The 23,175-nt window shown below is 44.2% G+C and overlaps 1 protein-coding gene across 1 annotated transcript; it reads left to right on the forward strand.

Annotated features, from left to right (window-relative positions):
* Positions 1 to 20,865: 20,865 nt before the first annotated feature.
* On the forward strand, positions 20,866 to 22,664 carry SMIM10L2A (small integral membrane protein 10 like 2A). Its single transcript, XM_027054749.2, has 2 exons — positions 20,866 to 21,640; positions 22,510 to 22,664. Exon 1 carries the CDS (start codon positions 21,031 to 21,033, stop codon positions 21,265 to 21,267), a length of 237 nt encoding a protein of 78 aa, XP_026910550.1. The 5' UTR covers positions 20,866 to 21,030; the 3' UTR covers positions 21,268 to 21,640; positions 22,510 to 22,664.
* The last annotated feature ends 511 nt before the right edge of the window (positions 22,665 to 23,175 follow it).

Raw genomic sequence — 23,175 nt, forward strand, 5'->3', positions numbered from 1 at the left:
TGATCGTGGAAATCATTGACTCTCAGCGGGATGGAACATTCTGTGGAACAGATTCTGGTGGCAGAGAATGAATCTGCTCATAGGCAGATTCAGACTGGTCAAAATTCAAGCCCTGCCTCAGCTCGCATTTCTGTAGCAGGATCAGGCACTGGACACGGCTCCTAAGCTATAAGTCTAGTGTGCAGTTACCTTCAGGCCCAACTGCGTGTGAGCAGGGAGCAAGTGAGACACCACAGCATTGCATGCATGCACAGTCTGATGTGGTACATTCCTGGCTGTACGTCTTCTCTGGTTACATGGCCGCATCCCGGGTTTGACGTTAAATTATTCCGTTTAAAAACGCATCATGAATGCCTGCTATGTATATCATAAAATGAAATGTGAATGTTACGGTGAGAACTTCATACTGAGAGCTGTCATACGCTTTTGAAAAGTAAAAAGTTTTATCACTGAATACAGAAGAAAGTTTGCGGCAAAAAGAAACAAGGGACAGTTTTTTCTATTTATATGTATTTTTAATATCAAAGTATAATTGACATAGAATGTTATATTAGTTTCAGGTGTACAACATAGTCAACAATTCTATACAATATTCAGTGCTCACCGTAAGTGTAGTCCCCGAACAACGTTATATTACAATATACTATTGACTATATTCTTTATGCTGCACTTTTCATCTACATGACTTATTTTTTTTATAACTGTACATTTGTATCTCTTATTCCCTGTCATCTATTTTGCCCGTCTTCCCATCTTCCATTCTTCTGGCAACCACCAGTTTATTCTCTGTATTTAAGAGTCTGTTTTTGTTTGTTTGTTCATTTTAGATCCCACATGTAAGTGCAAATCATGTGATATTTTGTCCAAAAATCATATGGTATTTTGTCTTTGTCTGACTTATTTCACCATGGTTTTTATTTACATTTCCCTGATGATTAATGATGCTGAGCATCTTTTCACGTGTCTACATACAGCCATCTGTATGTCTTCTTTGGGAAAATGTCTATTTAAGCCTCCTGCCCACTTTTTTAATCAGACTGGTTTTTTGGTGTTGAGTTGTATAAGTTCTGTATATTTTTAGATATTAGCTCCTCATCAGATATATCATTTGCAAATATCTTCTCCCATTTAGTATGTTGCCTTGTTGTTTTGTTGATGGTTTCCTTTGCTGTGCAGAAGCTTTTTATTTTGGTGTAGTCCCAGTAGTTTATGTTTGCTTTTGTTTCCCTTGCCCAAGGAGACAGATCCATAAATATATTGCTAAGGCTGATGTCCCAGAAATAACTGCCTATGTTTTTTTTTAGGAGTTTTATGGTTTCAGGTCTCACATTTAGGTATTTAATCCATTTTGAGTTTATTCTCATGTATGATGTAAGAAAATAGTCTGTTTATATGTTTATATTCATCTCCTGGAAAAGTTTAAAACATGTTTTTATTTTTTATGATGCATGCAAACACAATAAAACGCAAATGTTTGTGTTTGTGTTTTATTTGTGTTGGGTTTTGTTACCAGCAATTACATATCATACTTACTAACCTACTATGAGTATGTTTTCTAAATATATATATATATATATATATATATATTTATGTTTTTGTTTATGTTATATTTTATTATATATTTTCATATGTTGTTTTTAACTCCCAACAAACAAGAGTCCAGGGCCACATGGCTTTCCAGAGGAATCCTACCAAACATTTAAAGAAGAGTAAACACCTATTCTTTTGAAGCTGCTCCAAAAAATAGAATGGGAGGGAAAACTTCCAAACTCATTCTACAAGGCCAGCATTACCTTGATTCCAAAACCAGACAAAGACCCCACTAAAAAGGAGAACTATAGACCAATTTCCCTGATGAACATGGATGCAAAAATTCTCAACAAGATACAGCAAACCAGATCCAACAATACATTAAGAGAATTATTCACCACGATCAAGTGGGATTTATACCTGGGATGCAGGGCTGGTTCAATATGTGCAAGTCAATCAATGTGATACATCACATTAATAAATGAAAGGATAAGAACCACATAATCCTCTCAATAGATGCAGAGAAAGCATTTGACAAAATACAGCATCCTTTCTTGATTAAAAACCCTTAAGAAAGTAGGGATGGAAGAAACACACCTCAACATCATAAAAGCCATATATGAAAGACCCATGGCTAATATCATCCTCAATGGGGAAAACCTGAGAGCTTTCCCCCCTAAGGTCAGGAACATGACAGGGATGTCCACCCTCACCACTGTTGTTTAACATAGTGTTGAAAGTCCTGGCTTCAGCAATCAGACAACAAAAAGAAGTAAAAGGCATCCACATCGGCAAGGAAGAAGTCAAACTTTCACTCTTTGCAGATAACATGATACACTATGTGGAAAACCCAAAAGACTCCACAAAAAAACTGCTAGAACTGATACATGAATTCAGCAAAGTTGCAGGATATAAAATCAATGTACAGAAATCAGTTGCATTTCTATACACTAATAATGAAGCAGAAGAAAGAGAAATCAAGGAGTCTATCCCATTTACAATTGCACCAAAAAACGTAGAATACCTAGGAATAAACCTAACCAAAGAGGTGACAAATATATACACTGAAAATTATAGAAAGTTTATGAAAGAAAGTGAAGAAGACACACAAAATAAATGGAAAAACATTCCATGCTCATGGATTGGAAGAATGAATATTTAAAATGTTGACACTACCCAAAGCAATCCACATATTCAGTGCAATCCCTATCAAAATAACACTAGCATTCTTCACAGAGCAAGAACAAACAATTCTAAAATTTGTATGGAACAAGTAAAGACCTTGAATAGCCAAGGTAATGTTGAAAAAGAAAACCAAAGCTGGATGCATCACAATTCTGGACTTCAAGCTGTATTACAAAGCTCTAATCATCAAGACAATATGGTACCGACACAAAGCAGACACATAGATCAATGGAACTGAACAGAGAACTCAGAAATGGACCTACCAGCGTATGACCAACTAATCTTCGACAAAACAGGAAAGAGTATCCAATGGAAAAAAAGACAGTCTCTTCAGCAAATGGTAGTGGGAAAACTGGACAGCAACATGCAGAAGAATGAACCTGGACCACTTTCTTACACCATACACAGAAATAAACTCAAAATGGATAAAGGATTTAAATGTAAGACAGGAGGCCATCAAAATCCCAGAGGAGAAAACAGGCAACAACCTCTTTGACCTCAGCTGCAGCAACTTCTTGACATGTCTTTGGAGGCAAGGGAAACAAAAGCAAAAATGAACTTTTGGGACCTCATCAACATGAAAAGCTTCTGCACAGTGAAGGAAACAATCAGCAAAACTAAAAGGCAACCGACAGAATGGGAGAAGATATTTGCAAATGACATATTCAATAAAGGGTTAGTATCCAAAATCTATACAGAACTTACCAAACTCAACACCCAAAGAACAAATAATCCCGTGAAGAAATGGGCAGAAGACATGAATAGACACTTTTCCAAAGAAGACCTCCAGATGGCTAACAGACACATGAAAAGATGCTCAACGTCACTTATCATCAGGGAAATACAAATCAAAACCACATTGAGATACCTCCTCAACCTGTCACAATGGCTAACATTAACAACTCAGGCAACAACAGATGTTGGTGAGGATGCAGAGAAAGGGGAACCCTTTTGCATTGTTGGTGGGAATGCAAGCTGGTGCAGCCACTCCGGAAAACAGTATGGGGGTTCCTCAAAAAATTAAAAATAGAACTACCCTATGATTCAGCAATTGCACTATTAGGTATTTATCCAAAGGATATAAAAATGCTGACTCGAAGGGGGACATGCATCCCAATGTTTATAGCAGCACTATCCACAGTAGTCAAAGCATGGAAAGAGCCCAAATGTCCATCGACTGATGAATGGATAAAGAAGATGTGGCATACATATACAATGGAATATTACTCGGTGATCAAAAAGAATGAAATCTTGGCATTTCCAACAATGTCGATGGAACTGGACTGTATTATGCTAACTGAGCAAAGTAAGTCAGTCAGAGAAAATATCAGATGATTCCAGTCATATGTGGAATTTAAGAAACAAACAGGTGAACATAGAGGAAGTGAAGCAAAAAACAGAGAGACAAACCATAAGAGACTTTTAAATGCAGACAACAAACTGAGGGTTGCTGGTGAGGTGTTGGGTGGGGTGATGGGCTACATGGGCGACGGGCATTAAGGAGGGCACTTGTTGGGGTGAGCACTGGGTGTTCTATGTAAGTGATGAATCACTAAATTCTATTCCTGAAATCATTATTACACTATGTGTTAACTAACTCAGATTTAAATTAAAAAATTTTAAAGTTAAAAAACATTTTTTTAAGATTTTGTTTTTAAATAATCTCTACACCCAATGTGGCGTTTGAACTTACAACCCTGACATCAAGAGTTGCATGCTCTATCAACTGAGCCAGCCAGGCACCCCTGCTTTCTAGATGTATTTTAAATGTAATTCTGTTTTCACTGAGTTGATTTGTGCTACAGTTTTTTTCTAAAAGAGAATGGAAAAATTTGTTTTTTTTTAAGTTTATTTTTTATTTTGAGAGAGCAAGAGAGAGAGAGCAGAGGAGGGGCAGACAGAAAGGGAGAGAGAGAGAATCCCAAGCAGGTTTCATGTTGCCAGTGCAGAGCCTGATGTGGGGCTGGAACTCATGAGCTGTGAGATCATGACCTGAGCCAAAACCAAATGTTGGATGCTTAACGGACTGAGCCACCCAGGCGCACTGGAAAATTTTATTTTTATTAAAAAATTTTTTTTAACGTTTATTTATTTTTGAGAGACAGAGAGAGACAGAGAACAAGCAGGGGAGGAACAGAGAAACTGTCAGCGCAGAGCCCGATGCGGGGCTTGAATCCACGAACCTTGAGATCATGACCTGAGTCGAAGTCAGTTGCTTAACCGACTGAGCCACCCAGGTGCCCTGGAAAATTTTATTTTTAAACTATAACAATTCAGGAGATTGTTTTATTTTAAATGTTTAGCACCAAACAAATGCATCCACATTTACTTTTTAAAATGACTTCCATAAGTATGTTAATGTTCAGAGCGAGACAGCGAGTATAGATGGCATTTGAAATAAGGTGAGGGTTCAGTGTTCGATACCAGGCTTAGAGACCTGACTGGTGGACTAGTCAGAAGGTGCAGCATTACTTCTGCAGGTGACCACTGGAGTGAAATTAAGATTCAGGTTGAAAGCAGAAGCATGAGGATGACCGTTTGTTCATTGTACTACAAAAGCAGGCAACTCTCACTGGGAAAAGGTTATGGTTCAGTACGAGACACCAAGTTTCAGTACGATGAGTGCTGAAATAAGGCTGTCCTCGGTGTGAAGAACAACCCTGAAGGTGTCTGCAGGAATGAAGTTAAGGTTCACCGGGCAGCTTAAGCAATTAGATGGCCTCTCAGAAAAGGATTGTTTCAGTTTAACACGAGGATGATGACAAATGCCACAGTGAGTTTGTTCCTCAGTGTGAGACGAAGAGCATCCAAGCTGACTGGTGGGTGAGGTTGGGTTTGGTGTGCAACAACAAGAAAGAAGATCACTGGGGGAATAAAGTTTAGTGTGACACAACAACCATGAACTTGACGGCTGGAGTAAGGCAAAGGCTTTGAGTGTGACCACAAGCTGGAAGGTCACTGCAGGCATAGGATAACATTCAGTGTGACACAGCAACCAAGAAAATGGCTGAGAGATTATGATTAAGGATCAGAGTGTGACAATAGTGTGAAGAGTGGCGACTGGAATAAGGTTAATGTTCAGCGTGAGTTGGTGACTGTAGAGACAATCCCTGAATTAAGGTGATTCCAAGTGCGCAACAAAAAGCTGGGATGAGAGGCCCAGGTTTCCAGTTATGGGATGAATGTTATATGCATGGAAGGTACAGCATAGGGAACGTAGTCAGTGATATTGTAATAGCGCTTCATGGGGACAGATGGGAGCTACACTTGCGGTGAGCGCAGCGGGATGTATAGACTTGTCCAATCATTATGTTGTACACCTGAAACTAATGTAACATTGTATGTCAACTAGACTTCAATTAAAAATAAAGAGAGATAGAGTTCTTGGCGTGCCTGGGTGGCTCAGTCAGCTAAACGTCTGACTCTTGGTTTTGGTTCAGGTCATGAGGTCAGGCCCCTCGTCTGGCTCCTCGCTATCAGCTTGGGAGCCTGCTTAGGATTCTCACTCTCCTCTCTCTCTGCCCATATGCTCACTTGCATGCGCGCTCTTGCTCTCAAAATAAGTAAGTAACCATTAAAAAAAAAAGAGTTCTGGAACTAGAAAAAATAATTCCAGTAATACATAAGCTATGCTTAAAATGAATACAAAGCTAGGAATTGGGTGTTGGAATAAAGTTACAGTCAATGTGAGGAATGAGCATGCTGATTTGATTACTGCTGGAATGAAGGTTCAGCATGATGCTCAGGCATGTTGACGACAGTTATAACAGAAGGTCAGAACGAGATGACAAACCTGAAATATGATTAGTGCTCCACATGTGGCAATTTGTCTGAAGACATCTGCTGGAATAAGGGCAAGGTTCAGTGTGCAACAATAAACAAGTGGGTGAATTACAAAAGTGTTTAAGCTTCAGTGTGAGGCAACAAGCATAAAATGCTTGCTGGAAAAACGTTAGGGTTCAGTCTAAGAAAACAAATGTGAAGATCCTCTGGAGTAAGGACATGTTTGGTGTGAGACTACAGTTACGAAAAGGACCACTGGAAGACGGATAAGGTTGATTGTGAGGCATCAAACATGAAGCTGACCCCCCCCCCCCACCATCAGGCTGTTGTTCAGTGGGAGTCCACAGACCTGAAGATGACCACTGGGGTAAGTGTCATAAGATTGAACAGTGTCAGGGTCATGATTGCTTGAATAAGATTATGCTTGAGTGAGGGACAACAAGTGTAGTGGTGGCCATAGGAATTAGATTAAAGATCCTTATGAGACAACCAATACGATGGGGACTGCTGGAACAAGGTGAAGATTCAGTATGATACAAGGTTCTCTGCCAGTACTCTTCTTGCTTGTGTTGGCTTGGTGATATCAAGCATTCAGTTGATCGCTGGAGTAAAGTGAATAAACAGTCTGCAGCAAAAGCATCAAGAGGACACTGGAATACCTTTGAGGTTCAGTGAGTGGCAACCAGGATGAAGATGAGAGCCGAGATACAGTTAGGGTTCACCAAGCCAACACAAGCAAGAAGAGTACTGGTGCAGAACGGCTGGAGTTCAGTGTGACCCAACAACCATTAACGTCACTGGAATAAGGTTTGATTTAAGGTGTGTCCACAATCTAGAATATTACCGATGGACTAGGTCAAGATTCAGTACGGCACAACTACCAAGAAGATGTCTTTGAATAAGGACGGCATGCAGGTGAGACAATCAGCCTGAGGATGGAGAGGCCCACTGGAGTTGAATCAGCATTGTGTCAGATAATAACTAGGTGAATGACCACCAGATTAAGCTGAAGTTGTATGCATGACCACAGCATGATGATGAAGGCTGAAGTAAGGCAATTGTTCAGTGTGAGACATTAGGTGTGAAGACAGCTACTTCAAAGATTGTTTCAGGGTGAGGCAACCACATAGTGTTGACTCCTGAATAAGACTCCTAAATAATAAACTTCGGGGGGAAATAGCAAACATGATGAGAAAGGCAGCAATGAGGTGAAGGTTTGATGTAACACGAGAGGCACGATGATGGCTGCTGGAATAATTTTAAGGTGCCATGTTAGACTATGGGCAACAAAATGGCCCCGAGAGAAGCTAAAGTTTCGGTGTGTGAACGACTAGCATGAAGATGGTGACAGAAACAAGGTGTAGCGTCAGCTATGATGATGAATGCTGGAATAATCAATCTCTTCTGTGAAAATGGAGGTGAGAGTAGTTATTTATCCCATAGGGTTTTTGAGAAGATGGAGACAGATGAAATGCTGGGCACAGTTCTTGGTCCTGGTCAGGCTTTACGTCATTGGGAGCTCTGGCTGTGTGCTCATTACCATCTCCTCCACAACCAGCAACAATGACTTGGTCATCTCCAACAAGTTAGTGCCTCTTCCAAAAGGACTGTTGCTGCTTGGGTACCTGTATCGGCTGGTTTAACGGGAATGCTTTTTCTTTCAGGAAAGAACACACACAGCTACATTTTTTCTCATGGCGAATGTCTCCCATCTGTGGTTGGAACCTAGGCTCCAAAAAAACAACCTAGTCACTAGGAGAACTGAGGATGGCACCTGAGGGTCAAGTACAGGCCTGAAATTTCCAGCAGGGGGCAGAGGGAAGGAGTACCTTTCCCCATCCAGATATATATATTTTAAGTTTATTTATTTTGAGAAAGACAGAGACAACACGAGTAGGGGAGAGGCAGAGAGAGACAGAGGGAGAGAGAGAATCCCAAGCAGGCTCCGTGCTGCCAGCACAGAACCCAACGCGGGGCTCAATCTCACAAACCAGGAGATCATGACCTGAGGGAAAATCAAGAGTCAGATGCTTAACTGACCCACCCAGGTGCCCCCCACCTATAATTTTTTTTTTTAAATAGGGCTTCTCTTCTGTTGTTGGCACAGATCCTCACTTCACAAAGACCCTGAGAGAGGAAGCCACTTAGCATCCAAGGGGGAAGTAGTGAAAAGAAGAAATTGGGTTTGTTGGGTCAATTGTTTGTTTGGTTGGTTGTTTATATTATTTTTTAAGTAGGCTCCACAACTGACATGGGGCTCAAACTCATGACCCCGAGATTAAGAGTCCCAGGCTCCATGACTGGGCTAGCCAGGTGCCCCATAGAGAGTACATTTAGAGAAGGGATGAAGCTGCCCTCTGAATGGGAGGCTACACAGGTTCCTTTGTGTACTAAGAACAGTCCTGTTCTCCCTCTGCTCCTTTCCCATCATACTTCCAGCTGGCATCTCTTAACTCTGCCCCCTCCGGTGAATACCTTGCCCGGACATCAATTACTGCATCATCAGATGGAGAAGGGTCCAAGCAAAGTCTGACTCTGTGAGGCAACCTCTAGCAGAAGCTCATAGGTCTGCTCTTTGGAAATCTGCCAGTAACTAGGCTCTTCTGTGCCACTTACTGTAATAGTGTGGTAGAGACACCCAGACTTTCTGCCCAGTCTAGCTAGGGAGTTAGGGAAGCTTAACTACAAATTCACTAAAATGCTACCAGTATAATTCTAGGTAGGTGGATTTTCAGTGATCTTAAATCTGATTGTACACTTCTGAAGTCTCTAGACCTAATGTACCTAATGTAAAAGTTACATTAGCACATATCACATCTATTGTTTGAACAGTCATTTCGAATAGAACAGAAATTTAGCATACCCAGCCTTTTTATATGTTGTGCTTTTTCATCAATTACTAGCAAAAGTGCCTCCTCCAGAGGTAGTCCACAGGGTTTAAGTCAATGGCCTTGCCTTAAAGTTCCAATGACACTTCATTCTCTTTTCAATAAGGACAATAACAAGGAGAAAGAAAACACTTCGTTTGATGTGGAATACATCACTCCTAATTTATAGCAAATTTTTTGTCCCGCCTAGAAGTCAACTCAAGAATGATCCAAGGAGCCAGACTTCATAAATTTGGAGGAGAGTAACCTTCCCCTTCCTTGGGTGAGTACTTTTCCACATTTGGAGATTACCACCAATTAGAGTCACCCTTCTTGGACTCCTTTGCCCTTTTTAAACGCCTCTTCTCAGTGAGGTTGCTCATTAAACCAAATAACTCACAGATGTCTTCCCCCAGCCTAAAATAAAGGCATTCAAGATGACAGGGTTTCTAAGGTAAGAGAAGTTTTATAGATATAGTTCACCTTCACAACTTTCTTGGTCGAGCAAATAAGCAACATTTTGGTCAAGAGCAGATTATAAATCTGGGTAATGACTGGCCCTTGGTCACCATCAAATCACCTGGTAAAAGAACTTGAGTGCCATGGCTCAAATAAACGGTTTGGGGTTACACTTTTTCTAAACATGTAAGGCCTCAGCATGTCACAGATAGAAAATAACAATGATCCCCACATTCCTAGATTTTTACATTATTTAATAAATTATGGTGAGTGTTGGAATGTCAACGTGCTCTACAAAAGCGAGGTTGGGTGTTTGGTTTCTAACCAAATAGAAATTTAGGGGTTTGAATCTTAGGTGTGGGGCTGGCCTCATGAATGTACATCCTGTGCATTCAAACAAAGCCCGGGTTTGGTCTGAACCTTTGCTATTGTTATCTTGAAATTCTTAATAGGTTTTGAATGAGAGACTTATCTTCATTTTGCACTGAAGCCCCGCAAATTATGTAGCTTTTCCTGACATCAGATGCATGATACCACCCTGGTGATCAAACCTGTGCATATAGAAAAAGAGAATAACCAGAGATGTCTGTTGAGAATGAAGGTCAAAGTCTCTTTGAGTGGAGTGCCTGGGTGGCTCAGTTGGTTAAGCGTCCGACTTCGACTCAGGTCACGATCCCATGGTTCGTGACTTCGAGCCCTGGGTCAGACTCTCTGCACTGACAGCTCAGACCTGGAGCCTGCTTCAGATTCAGTGTTTCCCTCTCTCTCTCTCTGCCCCTCCACTGCTTACACTGTGTTTCTCTCTCTCTCTCAAAAATAAACTTAAGAAAATTTTTTTTAAAAAAGTCTCTTTGAGAACATTTTCTGATAGTTCATATTTGTATTTGGTCATCTCCACCCCCCCACCCCTCAGTCTCTAATTGTCAAGTCTTCGCCTGATCTTCAATGATTTAATCACTGCCCAGAAAGAAGTGACCTTATACAAGAAAAGACAGGGCAGAAAGCTTTCTGCCACTGTCAACTGTCAGGCACGGTCAGCATGCACAATATTCACATCCTGGACAGTCCTCACAGGCGCTGGGTACTGAGCCACGTCAGCCTCCACATAACCAAGTTCACCGGGGCAGAACATGGCTCAGAGCAAGGAAAAGCCGGGGGTCCTGGGCCACCTCTTGTTTCACAGTAAGATTACAGAGTAAGATTACAGAAGTGTGGTTTCCAAAGAGAAACCCATTTAATCCCTGAGGAAACTTGGTGCCCTTGGGAAAAAAGACAAACAAAGGAAATGATGATCAAGTCTGAAGAGCTTGGACGAGGAGGAGTGGGGGTGGGAGGTAGGGAGCGGGAAGATGGCTGGCTAGGAAGAAATGCTAAACCAAGGTTCGGGACGTTCTGCCCCGAAATGTGGATTAAGGATATGGGCTGCTAATCCCTTGACTATCTCCTGCATGCTGGGCACTTTACAAAGATAATCTCTCTTGATCCTTGCAACATTCCTCATAGCAAAGCATGATTCCCATTTTATGGCTGAGGAAACCCAGGCTTGAAGCTGAAGTTTTGTGGGAATGAGCCAAGGGGTTCCCAGACTCCAATACTGGAGGCCTGTAAGACATGCTTTGTGGTCCCAGCAATGTCTGCAAAGCAAGAAAATGGACCGTGTATCAAAGGTGAAGAATGCAGAGTAACACTGATGTATTTGTGACTTTGTTGGCCTATGCCTCCAAGACCCTTACCACATGCCTACTCTACCATGGCAGGAAAAGACTGGCAGACCACCCTCCCTGCTCTCCACTTGGTCCATGGGTCTCATCTTTTCCCTTTTTCCTACATGGAAACACCAAGTCGATATGTCTGTAACAGCAGCACACACAGTGGACATAGGAACACAAATGAAGACTGGGAAAAATGTCACCGCATAGTACAAACACAGAGAAGGGGTTTCAACACCATCTTTAATGATGGCACATGGGACAGGAGAGAGGGGCTGCCCTCTGCCCAGCACCCCTCACCTCCTCCTACATAGGGAGGCACTTACTTGTCTGGCTGGTCTTGACAGCTCTGGTTCTGCTCTCTTCACGTTACAAGCCCATAGGCTGACCAGTGCTGGACCTTTTCCATCAACAGTTCCTGAAAAAAGAGGACTGTTGGACATGCTATGTGCATGTGACTGTCTCTATGTGCTATGTGCCCTAGAAGGCTGCACCTCATAGATTGCATTACCTGACTTCCTTTGCCTTCTTGCTAGTAGTTGGGTTTGGCCAATGGTAAGCAATTTCACGAAATCCAAGGATGGGAGGGGAGAGGCCAAGGTTCTTACTCCCTGCCTCCCTGCCTCCCTGCCTCTTACAACCCTGACTTGTCATTGTGTCTTTGGCAATGGCTATGTCCCTCCACAATTGTAGCTCCTGGTGAGTGGCCCTTCCTCCTATGAATCTATAATGATAGGAAGTACATCAGTGGTCGCTTAGGTGTGGGAGGTAGGAAAGCGTGGGAGGAAGAAATTACAAAGGGTGTGAGGAGACCCGAGAGTGATGGATGTTTTCACTTGAGCACAGTGATGGTTTCAAGAGGATATACATGACAACACTTATTAAATTATACACTTTAAATATGTTCTGTCAATTATACCTCCATAATGGTGTCTGATAAATGAAATGGACATTGTCTTTTATGCAGGACGCAATTTTTTTTTTTTTTTTCAGCCAGAGCAGGAAAGTTCTCTCCCTGTGCACAGACACTTCTGGCAGCCAGGCTAGAATTATTCTAAAACGGGTAACAGATCAAAGTGAAACACTAAGACTATAAAACTTCTGGGGTGCCTGAGTGGCCAAGTCGGGTAAGGGTCTGACTTCAGCTCAGGTCATGATCTCACAGTCTGTGGGTTCGAGCCCTGCATCTGGCTCTGTGCTGACAGCTCAGAGCCTGGAGCCTGCTTCGGATTCTGTGTCTCCCTCTCTCTCTGCCCCTCCTCCGCTCATGGTCTGTCTGTCTGTCTGTCTCTCTCTCAAAAATAAAGTAAACATGAAAAAAATGTAAAAGAAGACTATAAAACTTCTAAAGTCAAGCATAGGAGAAGATCTTGGTAACTTTGGGACAGGCACAGGTTTCTCACACAGGACCAAAAACCATGAACCATAGGGAGAATACTGATCAAATACACTTTATCAGGATTAAAACCTTCTGGTCTTTGAAATTGTGGAGAGCAAGATGGAGTCACTCATGTCAAGCAGGAGCCTGTGTCAAGCGATGACGTAACAGCTAAGGGCATGGAAGCTAACACCAGATATTGCAGAGACCAGCGCCAGCTGATGAGACCCTCAGAACAGATAACCAGCAGAGACAGAGGAGGTCTGCAGAGGCCCAAGACTGATTAAAAACCTTTAAAAAGAGGATTTTTTGCAGCAAACTGTCAGACTCCTCAGACACTGACCTCTCTATGTCTGACCACTTCAGAAGGGCAGCTGCTACCCAGGGCTCTGCCTGATCAATCTCTGAACAGACCTGAGATCTGTCACTGCTTGAACATAAATAAACAGTAAGCCCGGAGAGCTGGCCTGGACCAGACTGAGGCCTTATCTCAACTGTGTGCCTGCAGACTGATAACGTGTTTGGTTTGTGAACTTCCTACCCCCTGTTCTATCTTGTTTGTTGTGTGACTTGTGCTTTGCTTTGTGTGTGACATGTAAGAAACCAAGTTAAACACATGGTGAAGTGTCATTGAGTTGGGAATCCTGAACCTGCTTTATAATTATGTTAACCTTGCTTGGTGACTGAATAAAGCAGATGCCTTGGAAAGACACAAGTTGTGTGCATGCCTTCACTGCATGCTCAGGACAGAAGTATATTGCAAAGATTATTGCTCTTCCAATTGAGCCAGCCAGGTACCCTGACAACCTAATTTTTAAAAGGGGGAAAAAGAGGGATGCCTAGGTGGCTCTGTCAGTTGAGCATCCATTTCTTGATTTTGGCTCAGGTTATGATCCCAGAGTCAGGGGATTGAGATCCCTGTTGGGCTCCACGCTGAGCCTGGAGTCTGATTAAGGTTCTCTCTCTCTCTCTCTCTCTCTCTCTCTCTCTCTCTCTCTCCTTCTGCCCCTCTCCTCTCCTCGCATGTGTTCTCTCTTTCTCTAAAGTAAAAAAATAAATGAAAAAAATAAGTAAAATAAAAGGTGGTAAAAGATTTGGATAGACACTTTACAAGAAAATAGATATTGAATAGCAAGTAAGCATATGAATAGATACTTAGCATCATTAATCATAAGGGAAATGCAAAAGAAGACCACCGTGAAATATCAGTACACACCCCGTAGGATGGCTACAATTAAAAAGTGTTACTATTAAATGTAAGTGTTACTGATAAATGTAAGTGTTACTATTAAATGTAAGTCATGGAGTCCAGCCTATGTTCAAGGCTGTGGATTGCCCAAGGGAATGAATACCAGAAACAAATCTGTAATGACAGAAAACAGATCAGGGGTGGCCTGCGGATGGGTGTGGAGGGAAGGAGTGACTGGGAGAGGCACAAAAGAACTTTCTGTTATGATGGAATGTTCTATATCTTGACTGTGGTGATGGCTGCACAGATGTGTAACTTTAACAGAACTCCTCAAAATGTATACTTAATAGTGTTGCATTTTATTGTATGTTGATTACATCTCAAACAGAAATCTCTGAAAGATGGAAGCAAGGCTGCCTGGGGACCTTAGGACTTGAGGAAAGACATGGCAATGAATTCTCCGGGTTGCTCCTTGCCTGCCACTTATCCCTACGGTGGCACTGGAGAAGTCTGAAACCCAGAACCGTCAACAAAGAAAAGCTTGCTCCCCCTGGGCCAAGGCCAGGAAAAGGGTGGCCTCACAGAATAGGACACCTTTTGGACAACACACCCACCTTCCTTCAGCCAAAGTGCCCCTCTCATTTTCCCAGTTTCAGCAGGGTGGGTGGGGAGCTGACCCTCCATCCCATCACTCTGATCCCCTCCTGGTCCTCTGCTTTCCCACTCAGTGTCAACTGCCAATTCTGTATCCAGCAAATACATCCTTTAGGAATGAGGTGAAACAAGGACATTCTCAGATGAAGGAAATCTAAGAGAATTGGTTGCCAACAGACCTACTCTTAAAGAATGGCTACCGGGAGTCCCCTAAAACCAGAAAGGAAATGGTAACATAAGGAGGATGGGCCTCCAGGCAAGAAGACAGACTGACGGAGTGAGAAAAAGTAGCAGTAAATAGGATAGAAGCACTGTCTCCTCATGAGTTTTTAAGATCCTATTTTATGGTTAAAGCAAAAACTATAGCATCATCTGATGTGGGTTCAATGTACATAGAGGAAATACTTAACTTATTTATATTTAAAGCGAAGGAGGATAAAAGGACCTAAATGGAAGTAAAGTTTCTCTACTTCACTCCATGGGTTTAAGTGCTAACACCAGTAAACTGTAATATGTACACGTGTATATTGCATTGAAAAAACTATGAAATAAATATTAAAATTATAAATAAAATAAAATAATATACAGCTCTACAGAGACATATACTCAAAAACACTGTAAGTAAATAAAAATGGAGTTCCTAAAAAATGCTCAAGTATCCTACAGGAAAACAAGAAAAGAGAAAGAGGAATGAGAAGCAAAATGAACAAACAGAAAACAAAGAATAAAATGGCAGACTTAAGCTGTAATGCATCAATAATTACTTTAAATGTAGGTAGCATAAGAATGGCAATCGAAAGAAATTAGCAGGATAGAGTTTTGCACAAACATCACCCAACTTTATGCTGTCTACAAGAACCTTCAAATTTTACATTATTTTAAAGATACATTCACATTTAAGCATAGTTTTATGCTTCTTGTACAAAAAATAGGTATCCAAATAAATTACACAATAAAATTACTTAATTTTATAATGAACATAAACATGGGTGAACTTGGAAGCACATGAGACTGGGATTGTAAAGGATCACTCAGGCCACTGAAGTGTAATGGCTCCATCATGGAAAACTTAATTTAACAATATCTCCAACCAATAATTAATTTCCACGTGCTTCTCGGTACTTAAAACGGTGGGAGCCTCATCACTTGTCAAGGCTGTCCATTCCTTATGTTGACCAAGAATAGTTTCAGCTCATTGGCCTGAATTCTAAACCATGGAATAATAAAGCAGTAGTTTAATCCCTTTTAAGCTTGGTAGACCTTCAAGTATTTGAAGGAGTTCTTACATCTCCTTTATAAGTCTTGTTTTCTAAACTACAAATGTTTCTTTCAATCATTCATCACAAGACTTGGATCCAGTTCTTTTTAAAAAATGTTTATCTATTTATTTTGAGAGAGTGAGAGGGAGAGAAAGAGAGAAAGAGTGCATGAGCAGGGGAGGGGTAGAGAGAGCAGGAGGGAGAGAATCCCAAGCAGGCTCCACACCCAGCATGGAGCCCATCCCAGGGCTTGATGTCATGACTGCGAGATCATGACCTGAGCTGAATCAAGAATCGGGTGCTCAACCGACTGAGCCACCCAGGCACCTGGGACCCAGTTCTTCTATCACCCATACTGGCTGCCTCTAGAAACACTCCACAGAGTAATGCTCTTCCTAAAATCATAAAATAAATCTAAAAATATTTAAGAGAATTGAAAGCACACAGAGCGTGGTTTCTGATCACAATTGGATTAAACTAGAAATTAGTAACAGAAAATTAACCAGAAAATATCCAAACATGTGGAAAATAAACAACATACTTCTAATTAATTCTACAGACTTTCTACACAGCCATGATGAGCACGCAGAAACCGAAGTGAAAAACACAACATCATTTAAAATTGCTTTGAAGAAAAGAAATATGTAGTAAACATGTATAGGGTCAAATGCAGAAAGCTACACAAATTTTGGTGAAAGGAATCAAGATATAAATAAACAAGTAAATAAGTAAAGAAATAAATAGACACACTGTGTTCATGGATTAGAAGACTAAGAACAGAAATGATGTCAATTCTTCCCCAACTTGGTAAGTCTCACACTATTTCTGGCGTAGGCTTTCTGAACCCATAGACAAATATATATGGACAAACACAAGCCTTAGAATTGCTGAAGATCTGTTGAAAAAGAAAAGGAAAGTGGGAGGAATCACTCCACCTGATATTAACATAAACTAGATAGCTACAGTAACCAAGACAGTATGGCATTAAAGAAACGATAGACACATAGGTCAATGCGCCAGAATATGGTGCCATCCACAGAGATATACTCGACTGGTTTTTGACAAACATGGGAGAGAAACTCAATGAAGGAAGGATAGCCTTCCCGACAAATTGTGCTCTAGCAATTAGGCATTCTTATCAAAAATCGGACCTGGACCTAAACTTCCGAACCTTCCACAGAAATGAACTCAAGTGGACCACAGATCGAAATGTGAAATAAAACCAATATTTTACAAAGAAAACACAGGAGAGAATCTTTGGGACCTAAGTCCTGGTAAAAACAAAACTAAACTAAACAAACCAGTTTTTACATCTGATGCCAAAACGACAATCCATAAGTCAATTGGACCTCATCGAAATTTAAAAATTTGTCTCCAAGAGAGCAGAATGAAAAGACAAACCTGCAGACTGGGAGGAAAATATTTGCAAACCGTGTGTTTGTCATATGTAGAATATATATTTAAAAAAAGCTCACAAAACTTAATAATAAAAACCAAACACCTCAATTAGAAAATGACAAAAGACATTTCCCAGCACTGGTTAAGCATCAGACTCTTGATTTCAGCTCAGGTCATGATCCCAGGGATGTGGGATTGAGCCCCATGTTGGGCTCTGCACTGACAGTGTGGAGCCTGCTTGGGATTCCCTCTCTCTCTCTCTCTCTCTCTCTCTCTCTTTCTCTCTCTCTCTCTCTCTTTCTCTCCCCCCCCCCCCGCCCCTCACCCCATCTCAAAAATAAATAAATAAACTTTAAAACCACAATGAAAGATCCCAGAATGGCAAAAGTAAAAAAAAAAACAAACAAAAAACAGTGATAACACCCAGTGCTAATGAGAATGCAGAGAAACTGGATGTATTCAAAAATTGCTGATGGGAATGTATAATATCACAGCCACTCTGGAATCACAAAACTAAACATGCACTTGCCATACAACCCAGAAATTGAACTCTGGGATCTTTATCTTAGGTAAAAAATTTGGTTCACATGATAATCTGTAAACAGGTATTCACAGCAGCTTTATTCCTAATAGCAAAACTGGAAACAACCCTGATGTCCTTCATGGGTGAATGGCACACAAGCTATGATGCAACCATCAAAGAATACTACTTGGCAATAAGAAGAAGTGGCTATTGACAAGACATGCCCCACAGCTGGATGACTCTCCACAGAATGATGCTGCTTAAAAAAAAAGCTAATCCCAAAAGGATAAACATTGTATGATTCCATTTGTATGACCTTCTTGAAAGAAAATAGAAAACACAGATTAGTGGTTGCCAGGTCTTAAGGAGAGAGGGGAACGGAAGTGGATGTGGTCAGAAAAGGGCAACATGAGGGATCCCTATCGTGAAGAAAGTGCTATTTCTTGACTGTGCATGAACCTACACATCTGATAAAATTGCATAGAGCTAAATGTATGCACACACAAGAACAAGTAAATTGGGGGAAATCTGAACAAGATAGATAGATGTGTCAATATCCTGATTTTGATACCGTACCATACTTTTGAGAGATGCAATACTGTGTGAAACTCTGTGAAAGGTACATAGGATTTCTCTGTATTTTTTCTTACAACCACATGCAAATCTACGACTATCTCAAAATTTAAAAATATTTAATTAAAATTCAATTTCAGTTCTATATACTAACAATGAACATGTGGAAACCAAAATTAAACGCATAGTATCACTCACAGCCACTCCAAATAAAATGAAATAGATATAACTCTAACAAAATATGTACAGGTGACAGAGTGAGTACAAAGAGGTTGCACAAAGGAGGTCTTTTGTGGTGATGGAATATTTTTGTATCTTGATTGTAATGGGGGTTACAGGAATCCTGACATGGGATAAAATGGCTAGATCAATACACATACACACACACAAATTAACAGTAATGTACCAATGTCAATTTCCTGGTTTTGATATTACATTGCATCTATAGAAAATGTAGCCCTTGAGAAAGCTGGGTGAAAGGCACAAGGTTTTGTCGCACTATTTTGGCCACTTTCTGTGAGTCTATAATTATTTCAAAATAAAATGTTACAAATAAATGAGATGATGGGGCACCTGGGTGGCTCATTCGGTTAAGTGTCAGACTTGTGGTTTCAGCCCAGGTCATGATCCTAGTCGGGCTCAGCGCTGAGAATGGAGTCTGCTTGAGATTCTCTCTCTCTCTCTCTCTCTCTCTCTCTCTCTCTCTCCTCTCTGCCCCCACCATCAGAGCTCTCTCTCTCTCTAAAATAAACAAGTAAAATTAAAAAAATAAATGAAATGAAGCCAAGGAGGGGTTTCAGAAATTAGATTAGAGGAAATAAGCTATAGAAGTGAATGAGGCTGGATTCAGTCTGGAACAAAAGGGTTTCTATGTGGCTTAAGCCTGAATTTCTGTGGCCCTTCTTTTTCAAATGAGGAAGTTTTTCATTGTATTACACAAATAATACTTATACAAATGGATATACATACGTATACAGAGAGTAAAAAAAAAGCATGTCTTCCTACTGCCTTAATCAGAGGTAAACAATGTTGATTATTTGATCTATCTGCTCTAGCATTTTTTAATGCATTCACACCTGTGCATGGTTATGTTGTGGATAAAGCCATGATGCCACACAATAACCTAGTGTTTCTGAAATTCTCTTTTTTCCCCCATGACTATGTAGGTATGACAATTGCTCAAAAAGCGTATATAACTCTGCTGAGTTCCTTCATTAGAGAGACGCCACACATGTTCAACGTGATGATGAATAGGCATTTTGAGAGAGCCTAAATACCCAGGCCAGCCCTTCTTGTGAAAACTGGGCCGAGGTCATGGTGAATCTACTTCTTGCAGACAGCTTTTCAAAAGTCATGCTATAATGAAGCTTGAACACTTCAGTAGTCTTGAAAACGTGGTAAAGTTTGGGTTGGATGTGCTTTAGAACAAAGATGAGATGAAACCAGGAAAGGACTTTTAAGCCCACCGGCAAGGGGGGTGGGGAAAGCCATAAACAAGGGCAAATAAAAACTGAGAAGACCTTGTGCAGTATCCAGGGCAAAGATAAACTTAAGAGTACTTAGAAATCACTATGATGTGAAAGGTCGGGGTGCCTGGGTGGCTCAGCCGGTTAAGTGGGCTCAGGTGATGATCTCGAGGTTCGTGGGTTGAGCCCCGCGTCAGGCTCTGTGCTGACAGCTCGGAGCCTGGACCCTGCTTCGGATTCTGTGTCTCCTCTCTCTGCCCCTCCTCAACTTGTGCTCTATGTCTCTCAAAAAAAAAAAAATAAAAATAAATAAATATAAAAAAATTAAAAAAATCACTACGATGTGAAAGATAAAGACAACAGGGGTAACAAGGCAATGAAATAATAAAGAAATACACATGAGCAGCAAATATATCAGAGAGGAAAAATGCGTCTGTGGCTTGGGGAAACTCTGCTGAGTTAGCAGAGAAATGTGAATTAAAGAAAGATCCAACAGGTCGCCCTGCGGGGTTTTCGGAGGAGATGGTGGGGCAGGGGATAAGGTAAACCGGGGGAGCCTTCCCAGTGGGCCTTCAATACAGAATCAGTATAGCGGTCCAGACCTTCCGGCCCTCCCCTCCCCTCCCCTCCCCTCAAGGATACTCAGCAAAAGCAATCCCTGGGCAGCACTACCTTCCAAACCACTCGCGCCCTCGGGCTCTGCCCTTGGGAGGCCAGGAGGAGGAGGGGCTTGCAGGCGGGGCGGTCCCGTAGGCGGGTCTATGACAGCGGCGGCCGCTCTGTAGCGCCCGGGAGGGGTGTGGCCAAGAGGGGGGCGGGGTTATACTGGCGGCCGCCGCTGCGGCAGCCGGTGAGGGGCGGAGCTTTCCGTGGGCGGAGCTCTCTGCGAGCGGCTCAGAAGGGGCGGTGGCGGAGGTGGCGGCGGTGGGGCATCCCGGGGCCAGCAAGGGAAGAGGTGACAGAGGGCGGCGCGGGGCGGGGCGCTGCAGGCCTCGCGTCCACCTGCCCGGCCGCTCGCACTCGTGTCGGTCGGCGGGGCCTGCGCGGGCCCAGGCCCATGGCGGCGTCCGCGGCTCTGTCGGCGGCGGCGGCGGCGGCGGCCCTGTCAGGCCTGGCGCTGCGGCTGTCGCGCTCGGCAGCGGCCCGCGGCTCGTACGGCGCCTTCTGCAAGGGGCTCACGCGCACCCTGATCACCTTCTTCGACCTGGCCTGGCGGCTGCGCATGAACTTCCCCTACTTCTACGTGGTGGCCTCGGTGATGCTCAACGTCCGCCTGCAGGTGCGGATCGAGTGAGCGCACGCCGCCGCAGCCCCGGCCAGAGGGACCGGCGCGCGCGGCCCAGACGGACAGGGGCGCCGGCATGGAGGACGGCCGCCCGCACGCGGCGGGGGCAGGAGGCGGGGCGGCCGGGGCCCCCGGACCCTAGACCTCCGCGGGAGGACGCGGGCCACCGAGCCACCCAGCCGGGCCCCGGCCGCGACCCGCCCACACGCGTCGCGGCCGGTGACCCATTGCACAGAAACTCACCAGACGGGTCCTTTCCGTCGGGCTCGAGAAAGAAAACACCATTTGACTGCGGCCGACCTGTCGCCTCACGTTGGCCGGGGTGGGGGAAGCAGAAAGGAAAAATTCTGCAGCAGGGACTTGACTGGCCCTGACCAACAAGGTAGGAGGCCAGAGGCTGGGGCTTCGGGCCGGCGGGAGCGCTTGCCATGACATCGTGGTGGCCGGCAGGAACTGTGCCCTGGACCCGAGGGAGCCAGCCCCTGAGCTGTCCAGGCAGGGGCGGGGCGGGGCGGGGCGGGGAGGGGGGGCCGCAGGTGCCCAGGACTCCCTGGGTCTCATTCCCAGACGGGTGAGGGGCGGCGGCGGCCTGGGCATCTCGGAGGGTCGGCCCATCCCCGCCCCGCTGTCCCCTGAGGCCCCTCTGCTGCCACCGGAACCCCAGGGAATGGGCTGGGAGAGGCGCCGGGGAAGGCTCTAGAAGGAAAAGAGGCTGCCATCTTTCACCCCCTTGTGGGCCAGACAGGAAGGGTGGTTGCGTTCTTGGCCAAACCCCTGGTCGGTCCCCTTCTCAGGCCCCTGGGGTCTCCACAGCTCCCGCCCAGCCCTTGGCAGAACTGCCTCCTGTCCTGTGTTGGGGGCTGGGGGGCCGCTCTCGGCCTGTTCCCGCTCCCTTCCCCCTCTGAGGGCATCCTGGGGCCGGACGTTTGGAGACCTGGACGAGTGGGAAGGCTGCTCCGCCCTATCCCTGCCCCCACAGTCTTGCTCTTCCGCCATCGCAGCCACGCTCCACGCTCCCTCCGGCCCCTACCTCTGCCGGCCAGGTGCCACGGAATGCCGCCTCCAGCAGCCCCTGTGCACCCAGAGGAGCTAGGGCAATGGGGATCTCCTTGAGCAGAGGGCAGCTCTCAGGCTGGGGTGGGGAGAGCAGGTGGACGAGGGGCTTGTAGAGGAGGCAGCACTTGGGGAAAGGGGAGGGGGTGTTCTGGGTGAGGAGGCACTGTCAAGTCTCCGTCTCTTTCTGTCTTTCAGGAACCAGTGTTTGTAGGTGGTGACCCGCCCCTTCTCTGGCCTTGTCAAGAGACTCAAATCCCTGCCCAGGGGCGCCCCTGGCCCTAGAGCTGCCCCGGGGAGCTGCTGGGCAAAGGGCCTGGCCCAGGAGGACAGGAAGGGCCTTCCAGGCAGAGGCACGGAGGGGTGGGGTACCCAGCGGTCCAGTTCTGGCGTGGGGAAGGACGAGACCCTGTCACCTCCACACTAGACCTCCTAGCAACACTTTGAGGGCGTTCTGTTCTCCCCACCCCATGATTGGAAAAGCGGGCTCTGAGACAGGAAGAGATTTGCCCTTGCCACACACATAAGAAGTGGTGGGGCTGAATCTGTCCCCTGTCTTCCAGAAAACCTGGCAGGACAGGTTGGGGTGGGGGAGGGGACCTCAAGGCCCTCGGGGCACCTAGGGGGAGAGAGAGGCCCAGGGTAGGGAGTGTGGGGAACTGGCTTTCCTTGGGGGGGGGGGGGGGTGACAGGTCACAGGGAAGACAGTCGGGGCTGAGATGGACACGGGAGACAGTCCCAGAACCCCTCGTGGAGCCGAGGCCTTCATCTACACAGCCTGGCCTCCCCTGCCGCGCCACCCCAGGCGTGACCAAGGACTCCTCAGCAGTCGAGCGGCAGAAGCCTCTCAGTCTGGGTGGCAGA

This window comes from Acinonyx jubatus, chromosome X (assembly GCF_027475565.1).
Source record: "Acinonyx jubatus isolate Ajub_Pintada_27869175 chromosome X, VMU_Ajub_asm_v1.0, whole genome shotgun sequence".
Classification (NCBI taxonomy): domain Eukaryota; kingdom Metazoa; phylum Chordata; class Mammalia; order Carnivora; family Felidae; genus Acinonyx; species Acinonyx jubatus.

What these genes read in the sequence shown, in the direction of transcription:
- SMIM10L2A (XM_027054749.2), top strand. Translation starts at nt 21,031, where the DNA reads ATGGCGGCGTCCGCGGCTCTGTCGGCGGCGGCGGCGGCGGCGGCCCTG.